We start from the raw sequence: 16,559 nt of genomic DNA on the forward strand, positions 1-16,559 counted from the left end.
AATGACAAGAAGGGAAGAATTTTATTGAGGAAAACAAGAGGGTTGGGAGAAGACCAACGTTTGCAATAGTCACCGCAAAGAACTTTATTCTTCATTTCCCTTTGTGGTATGTTTATATATATCCTGACATATGCTTGGGGACTGTGAATTTTCTATGTATCGAATCGGATGCAATCTAAAGAATCTTTCATTAAGTACAAATAGTTGCATCAAGAGAAATAACTTGTCACTTTACTGCATCACGTCTGCGGAATCATGTCTGCTCGCGTTTGCGGAAGGTTAGGGAGCCATTAACCAACTGTTCACTGACTTTTGGCCTCGGACGTACAACGAGCCGACGCTCTGACATTAAACTCCGTGTCGCGTTCACTCGGAGAACGGCGGAACAGCACTGCTCAGTGGTACAATCAATCGTCACCGCTAGTTTCCTCTTCATGCCTCCCATATCGCCAGCACAAACTACCGGCTGAATGATGACATATTCTCCTGAAAATATAACCATCACAGCAGCCACGTATTTCTATCCTGACAAGGCAACGGGAATTGGCACCCGTATATACGAAACGATTGCCATTTGTCCGTCTGGCAACTTCGCCACCGCGTCTATAGACAGAAGAAAATGGACGAACTATTGGCAACTCGGTGAACGCGGAAGGTTGAGTCGTCATGTGCCTGTCAACTTCCTCGACAAGAAGAGAGAGAGAGAGAGAGAGAGAGAGAGAGAGAGAGAGAGAGAGAGAGAGAGAGAGAGAGAGAGAGAGAGACGGAACCGTCATATCTTGGTACAGATTACCATATTCAGGGCCTGTAAGCCAAGCTCTTCAAAGAAAGCTTTCATTCTCATCATAGCTACCTGTTCCACTATTGACCTGAGGTGGTAAAGTGTCTTATCTCTTTATAGTATCAAAGGAGGATCATTAGGATCCAAAGAAAAAGAAGAGATTCCCATACCTTTCCTTTCATCCGTGGGGTCGAAAAGTACATGTAACAGCTGTTAGGTTCCTTATACTGGTGAAAGCTCTGGGAAACGTTTTGATACAACCACAGATGGGACGTAAAAATGGAATTCTATTAATCCAGCTGGAAAACTGGACAAATTTGTGAACTTCCCGAAAAAGAGAGTACTGGAAAGGGGATAGCGCTGCCTCGCTCCACAAGAGACTCTGGAAAGAGTGCCGGAGTAAAACCTGGATTTAATACAAGATGTCGACTGACTAACCCCGTCACAGCCTCGGTGCTTCGAAAATCCGAGGCTTCGGTACCCCGATCACGACACAAGCGATGGGAGGACGAGCCGCTGCGCGTGTTATCCGCCGTCCGTCCGTGCCAGGGATCGAACCCGGGACAGTAGATTAGTAAGTCTTAACGGCAACCACAAAGCCACACTGAATCGCCTATATACATACATATTATATGGACTGTTTGTGGGGAGCTGTGGAGGGAGAGAAATACTGGCCATGTGTCTCCTACGTGTCGTAGCAGGCGATTATAAGGGGCGGGGTCGTGAGGGCTGGCGATCCTCCCCTCCTGAATTATTCTCCAAAAGAAGGAACATAGGATGGAGGTAAGCCCATTCATCTGTTCCTGAAGCTACCTTGTTCATGCGGGAAATGACGAACACGCACGAAAGAAAATACAAGAGGGAATATATATATATATATATATTTATATTTTATTTATTATACTTTGTCGCTGTCTCCCGCGTTTGCGAGGTAGCGCAAGGAAACAGACGAAAGAAATGGCCCAACCCCCCCCCCCCCCCCCCATACACATGTATATACATACGTCCACACACGCAAATATACATACCTACACAGCTTTCCATGGTTTACCCCAGACGCTTCACATGCCTTGATTCAATCCACTGACAGCACGTCAACCCCTGTATACCACATCGCTCCAATTCACTCTATTCCTTGCCCTCCTTTCACCCTCCTGCATGTTCAGGCCCCGATCACACAAAATCCTTTTCACTCCATCTTTCCACCTCCAATTTGGTCTCCCTCTTCTCCTCGTTCCCTCCACCTCCGACACATATATCCTCTTGGTCAATCTTTCCTCACTCATTCTCTCCATGTGCCCAAACCATTTCAAAACACCCTCTTCTGCTCTCTCAACCACGCTCTTTTTATTTCCACACATCTCTCTTACCCTTACGTTACTTACTCGATCAAACCACCTCACACCACACATTGTCCTCAAACATCTCATTTCCAGCACATCCATCCTCCTGCGCACAACTCTATCCATAGCCCACGCCTCGCAACCATACAACATTGTTGGAACCACTATTCCTTCAAACATACCCATTTTTGCTTTCCGAGATAATGTTCTCGACTTCCACACATTTTTCAAGGCTCCCAAAATTTTCGCCCCCTCCCCCACCCTATGATCCACTTCCGCTTCCATGGTTCCATCCGCTGACAGATCCACTCCCAGATATCTAAAACACTTCACTTCCTCCAGTTTTTCTCCATTCATATATATATATATATATATATATATATATATATATATATTCCTATGAGTCCACGGGGAAAATGAAACACGATAAGTTCCCAAGTGCACTTTCGTGTAATAATCACATCATCAGGGGAGACACAAGAGAGAAATATAAGTCAGTTGATATATATATATATATATATATATATATATATATATATATATATATATATATATATATATATATATATATATATATATATATATATATATATCCTCCACATAATCATGTTACACTTGCATGTGAATCTGATATTCACCTTTTTGTAAACTGAATCTGATATTTAGTTTTTCGAGAATACCATGTAATACTGAATATCCCCAGGTATTCTAAAGATACTGAATATAGAGTTTTGATCGGTTCGGGAAATGTCATAACAAACATGAAAGTTATAAATCATGTTCGCTCTGGCCCAGCGATATCACTGGGAAAAAAAAATCACGTTTCCTATGAATATGTTCTCAACTCTTACGGAGGGGGAAACTGGTACTATACATTTCTATCTTCTCTCTCTCTTTCTGTCATTTTCTTTTCCTGTATTGTACGACTCGTAAGGGAGGGCAGAAGGGTGATTATAATCGTTAACTTGGGACTAAAGAGGCTTTAGGATGTGCTTCCTTATTCACGAGGGCAGTACAGGGCAAAGCCACAGATGTGTCTCTCTTCCTACAGCCGTCAGAGAAGTGTTTGGCCTAGCGGCGCGCTCCTGTTGCCAGTCGTCTGGCCGAAACTCTCGTACTTCCCTAGGGTCTGGCAAGGCTTAACTTAGCTTCGGAGAGCTTCTATTATTCATTCACGTAGGCCGTAGTCTCCACATGGACACCCCACCGACCATACGCATTACCCCTTCTGCCAAGTAAATTTCTGCAGTAAGGTACAATTTTGCGTAACGCCCTCGCAGGTTTACCCCCTTTTACAGCCCCGGAATAAAACTAATATCACACATTCATATCAACCGTGTTTACACTTTAGCCCGGGCAACGGCCTTTTATACACATTACATCACTTTATGCTATGGAAACAACCCAGGTTTTGCCTTGAGCTTGGCGAGAACATGGTCCCTCTGGGAGATATTAAGTCTTATCATGTATCATCATAAGGGTCCACTGACTGGGAGCGGTTGGTGCCAATGGCCCTCCCTTAAACCAACAGAGGAGTACTTATCTCCAATGCCAGGTATGGGCACAAAACACACACACACACACACACACACACACACACACACCCACACAAGGGTGTTTTGTAGGGGTATGTCATATACGTGTGCCTCTCCTTAGTCCCGCCTTCCACACAAGCTCTTGACGGAATGCCCCACCTTAAATAGGGCTCGTCACACTATAGATCCTGGAGTGGATGCCTCAGGTGTGTGCGCATCTCATAGGAGCGTCTATAACAGGCGCCCGGTGAACGAGTCAAGCATACTGGTGCCGCGACGTATGGCTGGCCGTGTAGGGGTATGGTCCACACCACAGTGCCTCGAGCTGGTGGTGTCTTCTTACATTGGTGCTTCACAGGGGAACTTCGTCTGAGAGGTGCCTCGTACGGGTGTCTGGGGTGTGTTTGAAGTTCGTCGCGTTGCCGAACAAGGGTTGAAACATGGGGAAAGCCCTTATGTGTCAGCTTGCTCTTGTGAATGCCTCGTATGGAGGACATCACACGGGAACCACACACGAGAGAAGGTGGCTGGATGTATGACACGGGGATGGGGAGGAGGGATATTACGAAAGGATGTCTTGAACGGGTACTCAGGAAAGACAGGAGGAAGCCATCCGTGGGAGAATCTAATGTTGGTACCTCTTGTGTCAGTGGGGGTGTGGGAGAGGCGCACCTCGCATGGGAGCTGGTCATGGAAGAATGGGGAGGGAGGGGGGGTAAAGAGGCCACGATTGCAGTCCACTACCTCAGGCTGCGGTGTTCCATGTAAATGCGCATCGATCTCGCTCAAGTTACTGCGGCGGGCGGTCAAAGGAACGGCGCGAAGTGCGTCCTCAGAGGTAACGTATGTGAAATCTGCCTTGAAAAAGGAGGAAGTAGGAATTTTGATGATGTTTCAAGGCTTCCTGCTGGGCGGTCTGGAAGCTGACTGACTGAAAGTGTGTGTGTGTGAGAGAGAGAGAGAGAGAGAGAGAGAGAGAGAGAGAGAGAGAGAGAGAGAGAGAGAGAGAGAGAGAGAGAGAGAGAGAGAGAGAGATGGGCAGAAAGCAGGAGAGATGAATGCAGTGAACAAGGAAAACATCTTCAGATACACAAGAGACCACAAATCTAAACGAAAGGATTTACGAAAACAGATTAAATGAAAAACACACACACACACACACACACACACACACACACACACACACACACACACCTTAGGAAGAAACTATGAAAAGAACTTTTTCTTTTAATCTTTAAAGAGCGAGGGGAAAAAATCGCATATCAGTGGATACGCAAACTTCAAATCCTTAGATTACCATACAATACTGAGTGACCATTATACCCTTAGGACTATTTTGGGTGTGTGTGTGTGTAGGGGGATGAATTCCTTGCCTCTACGCTGGTCAAGAGACTAACTAACTACTAACTACTAACTACTAACACTGTGTTGCCGGTGTGGGTCTTCCATCATCCTTTACGAGCCATGGGATAGTGAAGCAAGAGGGGGAGGTGTGTGTGTCACGGCGTCACAAAGCCTTTACTTGTGGAGACACAGTGTCTCTCTTCGTGGCTCCTTAATGTTGTCTTAGGTGTATATAATTCAAGTTCGGGCCCCGGATGCTTATTTGATTAGGTGGATAAATGGGTGACTTAACTATCTTTACTTGGCTGTTGGTTTAGTTCATATATTTCATGTATAGTGGATTATCTGAAGCATTTGGGTAGTTAGGTGGCTTATTGGGTTTAGCCAATTGGCTGCCTTTATCTATGCTGGATATTTGGTTCATCTATACACTTGTTTTGCTGGTGACTTATTCAAGTACCTGGTCAGCTGAACTGTTAGCTGGTCACTGTATTGGCTGTCTTTGGGTGTCTGGTTAGTTCATGCATTTGTTACGAGGCTGAATATTGAAACATGCGGTCAGCCGGATGGCTGGTTGGCTAGTTAATTACCTGTGTTTAGCTATACTGGATTTGATTTGACCATGTGTTTGTTAAACAGTTCATAATAATAAATGACCAGTTATCAAATGCTTGGCTATGACTGGCTAACTGCTTAGTTATTTGATCGTTTAACGAGAATGTTATCTTTCCTGAGTTACTGACTGGTAAGACGTATGGCTCAGTAGAGGCCAACCCAGTTAATGGAATCATCAATGACGTTATATTTCAATTCCCCTTGTATTGTCACTGTCCGGTAAGATAGCTAAAGTGATGCTAATTACTTCATCTTTTGGTTTGTAGTTCCATTAACTCGGGATCTGTTCCCTGTGTAATTAGTAGACGCTAAATTCACATGGTGCTGAAATTAGGTAGGTCAGTGAAAATGACAAAAGAGATTTGGCCAACCAATTAACTGCTTAATTAGACGGATGATCGCTTCATTCTCTTAACAATGGAAGTCATAACGGGGTTTGCATGATGAGTGAATCATGCTTGTGGCTGCGTGGTCAAACCACCTTGACCAGTAGTCCTCCTCTCAGATCAGATAGACGGGCCTGAGATATCACACGTCCCCTTAACACGTCCCTCTTGTTATAGGCACTGCCAGGTGTTATCTGCCGATACCATAATAGATACTCGTGGGTGATTCCGTCAGAGGCGTAGGGGGAACGCTGCTCCCGTCAGAGGCGTAGGGGAACGCTGCTCCCGTCAGAGGCTGAGAGGGACGTGAGGAGGAGGAGGAGGAGGAGGAGGAAAGGTAGGGGTATAGCGCGTGTTGTCTGGATATCCACGTAAGGTGCGCGGATGCTTTCTGAAGAGAAAGAGAATGGCGTGGCGCATAATGGGTCACGGTGACCCACTGGCAGAGCGCCAGTCGTGAGAGGGTCTGCTTTGGCAAGGTGGTGGGGGGGTCGGTTGTGGGGCACGCCCCCCCGGGGTTGATACTCCCAGGGCGGAATTAACAGGCAATATGTGCGGCATGAAAGCGTTCACTTGAAGGGTCTCCTTTAACTGCCACAGTGATTCGCGGCCGGGGCAAGTGAGCGTCCAGCCAACGTCTCTCGATGACATATGACGAAACCTGAGCCGGAATTAAAACCTCTCGTCCTTACGGGATCCCGTCCGCCTTGTATTTTTTTTTTGTGTGTGTGGTAGAGAGAGAGAGAGAGAGAGAGAGAGAGAGAGAGAGAGAGAGAGAGAGAGAGAGAGAGAGGGGGGGGGCCGCTTGCTCACCGCTTGCCCGCTTCCTCTGTGGGGGGGAGGGGGGTCGAACGACGGTGGGATTGCAGGAATTGACGTTCGCAGGGTTCGAATCCAGTTATGAGCACGGGTCAATGGCTCCTGCCTGTTCAATTTAGTCAGGAGCTGGACCGCAGTTGTCATCATTTTTTTGTTTTTTTTTTTTTCCTTTTTCCTCTGTGTTTGGTATTCCGCATTACCTCGTTCCAGATGGAGAGGACGCCAGTGATTTTTCCTCCAGGTGCGGATTTAATTAAGCAGTCGTCGGCAGTAGGCGGGCACCGGGTCAAGTCGCCTGGGATGAGCCGTACGAGTGGGAGGTGAAGTGGTGTTATTGGGCTAATAGAAGCCTGTATTGTGGATCAGCGTTGCCACTGTTGGGAGGAAGGTCTCCTGTCGTAACTCTGTGGTGTAGCGAGGGGCCTCCCTTTGGGAGATGTCGTGTAGCGAAAGGTCACCTTTTGGTAGCTCTGTCGTGTAGCGAGAGGCCACCTTTTGGTAACTCTGTCGTGGTAGCGAGAGGCCACCATTTAGTAGCTCTGTCGTGCAGCGAGAGGCTACCCTTTGGTAACTCTGCCGTGTAGCGATAGGCCACCTTTTGGTAGCTCTGTCGTGTAGCGATAGGCCACCTTTTGGTAACTCTGTCGTGTAGCGAGGGGCCACCCTTTGGTAACTCTGTCGTGTAGCGATAGGCCACCATTTGGTAGCTCTGTCGTGTAGCGAAAGGCCACCTTTTGGTAGCTCTGTCGTGTAGCGACAGGCCATCTTTGGTGGCTCTGTCGTGTAGCGAAAGGCCACCCTTTGGCAGCTGTGAGTGTAGCAAGAGACCATCCTTGCCAACTCTACTTCAATGCATTACGTCGTTCCGTTTGTGGTGAATTACATGTACTATGACTGTCTACTGACAAAAGACGAGAGACAAATCACAAAAAAACCCAGATACCTTTATTTTTCCCTTAACGTTTTCATTTAAACGTTCTTAAAGATTCCTTTCCTCACGCACGTTAACTAGGACCCACAGGGGAAGCATCAACTGTCTGTTACGAGTCGAGTTGGAGACGAGGAACGCAACCCAGAAGACACACGCAGGAGACGACTGGCCCACAGAACGAAAAAAAATCATGAGTGATGATACAATGGACAGGGCTATGAGGATGGCTCGAAATCTTGGTACGCAGCTTGTGGATGAGGAATGTGTAATGCCAGCGGATACAAACGGTACAAAATATATATATAAAGGTCGAGGTACATATGTAGTGGCTACGTTGTCTCCGTCTTGTACAGTGAGGGACGGAAGTTAAGGGAACCAAAGATCTCTCTCACTGTTACCCCCTACAAACTCGAGGACCTGGAAATGGTCAAGGGCCTTCTCTCTCTCTCTCTCTCTCTCTCTCTCTCTCTCTCTATATATATATATATATATATATATATATATATATATATATATATATATATATATATATATATATATATATATATATACTTTCATCAAAAGATAACAAAAAGCCCTTAGTATAATTACTGCTGCTCTAACGAAGAACTAATTAGTACTGATTAAGTTCGGCATAAGTTACGGCTCGCATCAGAGTTAGGAGGACTAAGTTTGGGCCAAGTCCTCAACGGGGTAGAGGCACGGGGAGGATTCATCCATCACAAGAAATGGCAGAAGCCAATCAACCAGTCCCACTAAGGTTTCTTTCCATCCAATCCCTGAGGTAAAAGTGGAAAAGGCGATTGCTTATGAAAGTGACAGTACGACAGTACAGACACTTGTGGTAATGATGGTAATAAATGCTAAAAAAAATAGAGAAAGACTTAGCATCTGAAGTATTCTTTTTTTTTTCCCCAGCTATGCAGTGTTAAAACATTGAGGTAGGGACCTTGCTCAATGCTTCCGTCACAGGATTCTATGGCGGGTCAACCTTAAGACCTCCTGATGGCTACAAAATACACAGTTCTTGGTTCTACTTTGAATACATTAAGGCGAAGATCACTTTGATGATGCAGACAGTCAGACTGGCGAGAGCTAGTGGAGACTTTGAATACGACTTAACTTAAACTACTCCACACTCAAGATTGCACTGGTAACAGTGACAAGACCAGCGACCAGTAACCAAGAGGAGAACCTCTCATGGGTCTAACTTGACAACATATATTCATAGACGCGTCATAAACTTACATAACAAAGTTGGTCGAGGATATTAAGTTTAATTGTCGTGTAAATCCACGTGACAGATTAATTTTACTGATGGTTTCACTGAGTACATAAAAGCTTTGTTGAAACCATGAATCGAAAATTAATTTGTCGTATTTAGGTAAGCTGCTGGGAGACAATACAAATAAGAGCGTAATTAAAGTACATAAATGTAATGACAGCATTTGTACCATAATGGGGCTTGCTGGCTTGGGGTATTAGGAAAAAAACCTCTTACCTAGATATACTTCTTTCGTTGCCAGACAACTATGCTATGCTGTTTGTGTTCCTCTGTGGTCAGACAACCACCTATGCTGCTACTAGACAGGCGTCTATGCTGAGCTTATCACTCGGTAGCCATGCGATTCGTAAAACCCCAGAAGCCCACACCATGCTGTTCAGCATCACCAGCTCACCACACCCCGGCCAGCGGTCCTACAGAAACGTATGCAGTATGATATGAGACAACTTCTGCCCGTCGACCATAGACCATGTGTCCAGCGCTGTCAACACCATGGTACCATGAACGTCTGACAATCATACCATGCTGTAAGCATCGTCATTTAAAACCACACCCATGCCTCCAGGAACGTATGGCTGGCAGCCATTTCCGACAACCAGATGTGTTTGACAACCATTGCCATGCTGGAAGGAACGTCTGACAACAACACACTATGCAGTGGAGACAGCCCCCCAGAATGTTGTCACCGGTGCTAGACAACGAGATATGAAGTCCTTATCGCAATGTTTGTGGTGGCAAAAGACCGCGCCATGCAGATAGTGTTGAGTTAGTGGCGTAAAACCCGACCTTAGAACTCCTGAGGAGGAGGCGATACGAAACCATTTACACCACGTTTGTCTGTGGCGCCCAGGTGATGCCTCACGACCGCATCATGTTTGTTTGCAGCGGGCCCGGGCCAACCTAACTATGTTTGTGGTATCTAGGTGGTGGTACCCGACAACCGCACCATGTTTGTTTGTGGTGCCCAGTCAGTACCAGACGACCACACCCTGTTTCTTTGTGGTACCCAAGTGGTCCCAAGCGACCACATCACGGTGCACGAAGTCATACCAGTGTAGTACGACGTAAATAAGTGTGTCTTCCCTCTCATGAAGCATGAAAATAATTGAGTCAATAGTGTGACACTGATGACACACACACACACACACACATGCACACGCACACACACACACACACACACACACACACACAGGCGTGACGGTAATGGTACAAATCTTCTACCCCTGATGGCACCCAGAGTGTCATTCGCGTTACCACAGCATACCGTACAGCTTCACGTTTTACGGCGCCTGCTCGCTGTGGTGACGGTACGGGCTGAGCTGTGGTGGTGGTGGTGGTGGTGGTGGTGGTGGTGGTGGTGGTGGAGGCAAGGGAAGAAGAGCCGACGGGAGAGCCAGCTAGTGTAGTGCTGCCCGTTGCAGAGGCGGCACCTACCCTCGCTCGCTGGCTGGCTCGGGAGCCGCTTACTCTCTCTCTCTCTCAGGCTCCGCTCCACAACGCACCTCGACGCTGTTGGTGTAAGCCGCTCTGCCATGGCAACCCACCCTATGTGATCTGGTCCACACACACACACACATACACATACACATACGCCAGTAGTTCCTACCTGTGTACCAAACGCTGGAAGAACAGTGAAAGCTTTTTATATCTATCTAAACAAATAATAAAACTACCAACATTGTCGCGCGTCACTCGTAATGCTGTGAACGTCTAGAGCTTAAAATGTGACAGTTTTGCTTCGCGACCACATACTTCGTGGAGGTGTGGGAGGCCTACGGTAATGGCAGGTGCGACAGCGAAGGAACTCAGTCACAATACATACACAGAGACATACGGACCAGTGAGGGTGAGGTGGGAGACTGTGTGTGAGGAGAACGTAACTTCTTTCTCCTTCGTGGCTGGAGTTTCCTAAGGCAAACACTTCTTCCCTCCTCAAGACGGAAGCACGAGACTCAGAGAAGTGGATTGATGACACCAACTGACTGCTAATGGGTGGGTCCTTTCGAGGCTGTTTGTGACAGAAGAACTCAGAGTCCAGAGGCGAAGAAATACCTGGCAATTCTTTATACCTAGGAAGGCGCACATACACTCACGCTTGGACTTGAGGTTACGTATTTCGGATGTGCATTTTTTTTTTATAACCACTGGACAGAATATTGACGGGACTGTCTACCATGTCTACGATTCTCGTCTCTAAACAAAAAAACGTAATATTTATCTCATAATGAAAATGTGAATATGCTGAAGGGAAACTGAAAAAAAAAAATAACACGTTCGTTGATGACTTTATCATTCCTGAAATTCGACTTGGTAATGTGTGGTTAAGAAATGGAAAGTGCTGGTGTGGTGAGTGATCTGTTCTTCCTCCTACTGAAGAACGTGACGTACTTATCGCGTGTGCTACTGACATGAATCCAAAACAGTTTGTGACCATTTCCTCACGACTGGGGGGGAAGAAACAATGCCAAACAGGACGAATGCAATTACACGAGAGGATACATTGTCATAAAACCCTCAACAGTAGGATCTGATTCAATCGCTTACTCTTATGTTAAGGAGATTAAAATGTCTGAGCGGTGAACGCAATTCGCTTTCTGGCGAGGAATTCTGGTATTTCATTTTATATGAGTGTCAAACTCATTGCACGACAGAAATTCAGGACTTTATTGAACGGCTAATTACCACCCTAGGGTGATGACGCCAAGGGATATATATATATATATATAACTAGACTCCCTGGAAAGACACAGCGAGTGATTTGAGCAACTACTGTAATCATCCCTTGATGGCCTTTACCACAGGAAGAAAATTAGAGATGACGACCTGAGACAGTTGACTGGCAAGGGTAAATCGAGAGACGAAAAAAGAGAGAGAGACAGAGAGAGACCAAATGGTTGAAAGAGGAGGAGGAGGAGGAGAGGAGACAAGACGGGCGCGTAATGTCTCTCATGAAAAGAAGATCAAGTCTCGCCGTACCCAGGGATTAGAGACGGTAAGGGCAGCTTGAGGACCAAGTGAAAATTAAAGGCAAAAAAGAAAAAAAAAACCGAGCGGGGGAGACAGAGAACCCGTCATGGACAGAGAAAGAGACAGAGAAAGAAAAGTCGACAGGTGAGCCTTAGACTAGAAAGCTACCAGAAGATAAGCCGTGGGATTAAGGGATGAACGTTTCCCTCCGTGAAAATAGGAAAGAAAGAGAAGGAGAGAGATTTTCCCCCCCCGGCGAGAGACTAGCGTAGCTTTCGTGAGATGCGTGAGGAAAGGCGAGGATTAAGATAACAGAGGACACAACGATAAGGAACGGAGAGCCAGCTCGATAGTGGGTGCCTTGCAAAAGAAAATTATGTACATATATAGATAACAATAACAACAACTAAGAATATAAAGTAGAAGAAAAAATATACATATAATTCCGGACTACAGGGTGTACAGTAGCCATTAAGTTCAGAAATTAAAAGGATAACCTCCATTTTTTCCCCCCCCCTCGCACCCAACGCGTACTGAGGACCTCCGCGAGTGACGGTGAGTGAAAGACTAACGGGACAAGTTGACATAGACACACACACACACACACACTCATCGAGGAGGGACGAGAGTCACTTGGTGACTGGGGGCAATGTGTCGCGCGATGCTGATCGTGGCTGTGCTGGGAGTTTCAATCATCTTGGCCCTTCTTCCAGTCAGCTGTGGCGAGGCCTACGCTGCTCCACCCAGAGGTGAGTACGACTGAAAGATTTCCGCTAATGTTGGATATTTGCGAAGTAGGTTTCGGGAAGGACGAAGGATGGGACACATCCGCTCACAACAATTCTCCAGCTGTTATGTGTAATGTATATAAACCATAGCTCCCTATCCACAACCAGGCCCTACAGACCCTGGACGCTTCACATGCCCTGTTTTAGTCTACTGACAGCATGTCGACCTCAGGATACTACAATGTTCCAATTCATTCTATCCCGTGCACGCCTGTCACCCTCCTGCATATTCAGGCACCGATCCCTGAAAATCTTTTTCACTCCATCCTTCCCCTCCAATTCAATCTTTCCGTTATCTTTGTTCCCTTCACTTCTGACAAATGTATCCTCTTTGTCAACCTTTCCTCACTTATTCTCTCCGTATGTCTAAACCATTTCAACACACCCTTTTCTGCTCTCACAACCACACTCCTTTTATTGCCACACATCTATCTTATCCTTTCATTACTTGATCAAAGCACCTCACCACATTCTGTCCTCAAACATTTCATTTCCAACACATCCACCCTCCTCCGCACAGTCTTATCTACAACCCAACCCTCGCATTCATATCATATTGTTGGGACTACTATTCCCTCAAAACATACCCATTCATGCCATCTCAGGTAACATTCTTCCCTTTCAACACACTCAAAATGTCACTCGAACGCGTGTATGACACCCGACACTGACAGGGAATTTGAACTACTACGAGATGTGCCATTTTCACACACACACAAAGCATCAGTGACAACTCCATGGACAGTGATACATCTTTTTTATTCCAGGAACATAAGTTCACGTAGTTCCTCCTCCAAGAAATATGTAACACAAGCATTGTGATGAGATCTCAGTTGCTCCCCCTGGCTTTAAAATTCGGGTGTGAGAACCGGGCGAGGAGAGAACAGCAGCAGGCTTGGGGTGAGGTACGGACGGGAGAGCCATGGAACCACACAACCTCTGCCTGGCGTTTCTTACAGAAGGAATGTCATAGCAATGACGAGGCCCTGACGAAGGTCACACACACACACACACACACATCGCCTTCCGAGATATCGATCAAGGGTCGCAAATATCACCCGTTCACACTAGACTTGAAGGGATTAGTCTTTTATTTACTTTCTTTTTTCTTTAAGATTTAATATCGTTTACTTGGGTTCAGCTTTGGGTTCTTGTAAAGCTGGGCTCCCGTGCGGACACAGATAAGACTCACAGTACAGAGAGGAGGTTTTATAGCTGTCTGTGGCTATTGGAAAACTCACAAGAAGCGATACACTTGACTGTGATTATATATATATATATATATATATATATATATATATATATATATATATATATATATATATATATATATATATATTGTAATACTATGAAAATAAGCATGAAATGATCATCGTCTTTCAAGGAAAACAAAAGAGTAAGCGAGGTTGACACACGCTAAGTTTGAGCGTGACGAGCGATATGCAAATTGTTCGAACATCTCTAATACCGAGAAGTGGGTCCTTCTCTGTGTGTGTGTGTGTGTGTTTCCCACGATCGGTTTACGTTGAAGACGTAATATTTCAGGGCGAAATCATTTACGAATTCTCCAGGATGACAATTTACGTACATTCCAACTGTGTTTATTCTTCTCATCGCTACGAATGATACTTCATATATCTTTTTATTTTTCGATGTCCTTTCGTGGAATTGCTTTCCAAATTATCAAAACATTTGAAGGCAGGTAACTACGAAGCGTCTCATAGTTATTATGTTACAAAACTGATATCATTTTACAATACAGGAGATTTCACACACACACACAGACACAGACTCACACACACAGACACACACACACACACACACACACACACACACACACACAGAGACACACACACACACACATATACATATATATATATATATATATATATATATATATATATATATATATATATATATATATATATATATATATATTGTGGGCAAAAACATAGTCAATTCTATACATAATCTAATGAGTGACGAATCATTCAAAGTTTATAATTAATTTATATTCTTTGGATAACAAAAATAAAATACCCCCTTTATTCTGTGAATCATCTAAGACCGTCAGTTCTCCCTCGTATAGACAAAATCTAAATAACTTCGTATCCAAGAAATTACGACCAATCTCAAAAGAGATAAAGGCCTTTGGAAAATGTGAGTCTTCAACCTCAGCCCCACAGAAAATATGAGTCTTTAAGTTCAGCCCCACGAAAAATACGAGTCTTCAAGCTCAGCTCCAGAGGAAAAACAAAACACACACACACACACACACACACACACACACACACACACACACACACACACACAAAGAACATGACTCTTTAAGCTCAGCATTAAGGAAAGCCTGAACTCTTTAAGCTCAGCATCAGAGAAGACCACGAGCATTCTCACATTCAGCACCAAGGAAAACACGATTCTCTTCAAGCTTAGCAACATGGCATGTATGAGCTTAAGTTCAGCACCGGGTCAATCATATGCCTTTAAGCTCAGCACCACATCACTGTCCTAACCTGCACACGAACTACACCATCTGGGCTCTATACCCACTGATACAGTTCGCCACTGTATACCCAATGATACAGTTCGCCACTGTATAACCACTGATACAGTTCGCCACTGTATAACCACTGATACAGTTCGCCACTGTATAACCACTGATACAGTTCGCCACTGTATAACCACTGATACAGTTCGCCACTGTATAACCACTGATACAGTTCGCCACTGTATAACCACTGATACAGTTCGCCACCGTATAACCATTGATACAGCTCGCCACTGTATAACCACTGATACAGTTCGCCACTGTATAACCACTGATACAGTTCGCCACTGTATAACCACTGATACAGTTCGCCACTGTATAACCACTGATACAGTTCGCCACTGTATAACCACTGATACAGTTCGCCACTGTATACCGAATCATTCAACTTTCTATCATCGTTATCAAAACTGTTTTTCAGAAAAGGTAGCAACAACGGCACACCAAGATAAGAGGGAGAAATTTATATCTCGAGGTGAAGATACAAAAGACGAAAAAGGATTTTAAGCTCACCACAGAAATGTGGGCGAGGCTGCCCACCCCACTGGCGACGCTCAGAAAGCTTTTACAATATTAATTTTCTTTTGAAAGGTGTATGTGGACTCGAACACAGGGGGTTAGAATTATTTATAACCCCTCTCTGCATAGGGAAATGGAGTTACAGGCCATTCTACACACACACACACACACACACACACACACACACACACACACACACACACACACACACACACACACACGTGTACACACACACACACTCACATATATATGTTGGAAAGGATCACAATTTTGCGCGTGATCAAGATATTCCTATGAGTCCACGGGGAAAATGAAACACGAAAAGTTCCCAAGTGCACTTTCGTGTAATAATAACATCATCAGGGGAGACACAAGAGAGAAATATAACAGTCAGTTGATATACATCGAAGAGACGAAGCTAGGACGCCATTTGGTAAACATGTAATCACATGGCTTCCTATCTTTAACAGGTATATATACATATATCGTCTCGGTGTTTTCCATCGAAAATTTGCCTATTGTACCACAAGGCCAAAACATATACATGGCCGCCGAAAGTGACTGAATTCGCCATTAAAATGAATACCACCAAATACTTAAATATTTGGACAAACCAAATCCGAGCAGATCAATTGGTCTGGACGAAATCTCCCCAATAATACTAAAAGAAGCTTATTGGCAATTAGCTTTTCCCC

At 45.0% G+C, this 16,559-nt stretch overlaps 1 protein-coding gene across 3 annotated transcripts in view; it reads left to right on the plus strand.

Annotated features, from left to right (window-relative positions):
* Positions 1-10,430: 10,430 nt before the first annotated feature.
* LOC139760120 (zwei Ig domain protein zig-8-like) overlaps positions 10,431-16,559 on the plus strand; it is a 78,883-nt gene continuing 72,754 nt past the window's right edge. Inside the window, exon 1 of one of the 3 annotated variants that reach the window (XM_071682986.1) lies at positions 10,431-12,755. In XM_071682986.1, coding sequence (XP_071539087.1) covers positions 12,656-12,755 — 100 coding nt within the window. In that variant the 5' untranslated portion in view covers positions 10,431-12,655. The remainder of the gene's footprint in view (positions 12,756-16,559) is intronic. The other 2 variants (XM_071682988.1, XM_071682987.1) reach the window with 2 other exon arrangements.

The sequence above is a fragment of the Panulirus ornatus genome, chromosome 35 (assembly GCF_036320965.1).
Source record: "Panulirus ornatus isolate Po-2019 chromosome 35, ASM3632096v1, whole genome shotgun sequence".
In the NCBI taxonomy this organism is placed as follows: domain Eukaryota; kingdom Metazoa; phylum Arthropoda; class Malacostraca; order Decapoda; family Palinuridae; genus Panulirus; species Panulirus ornatus.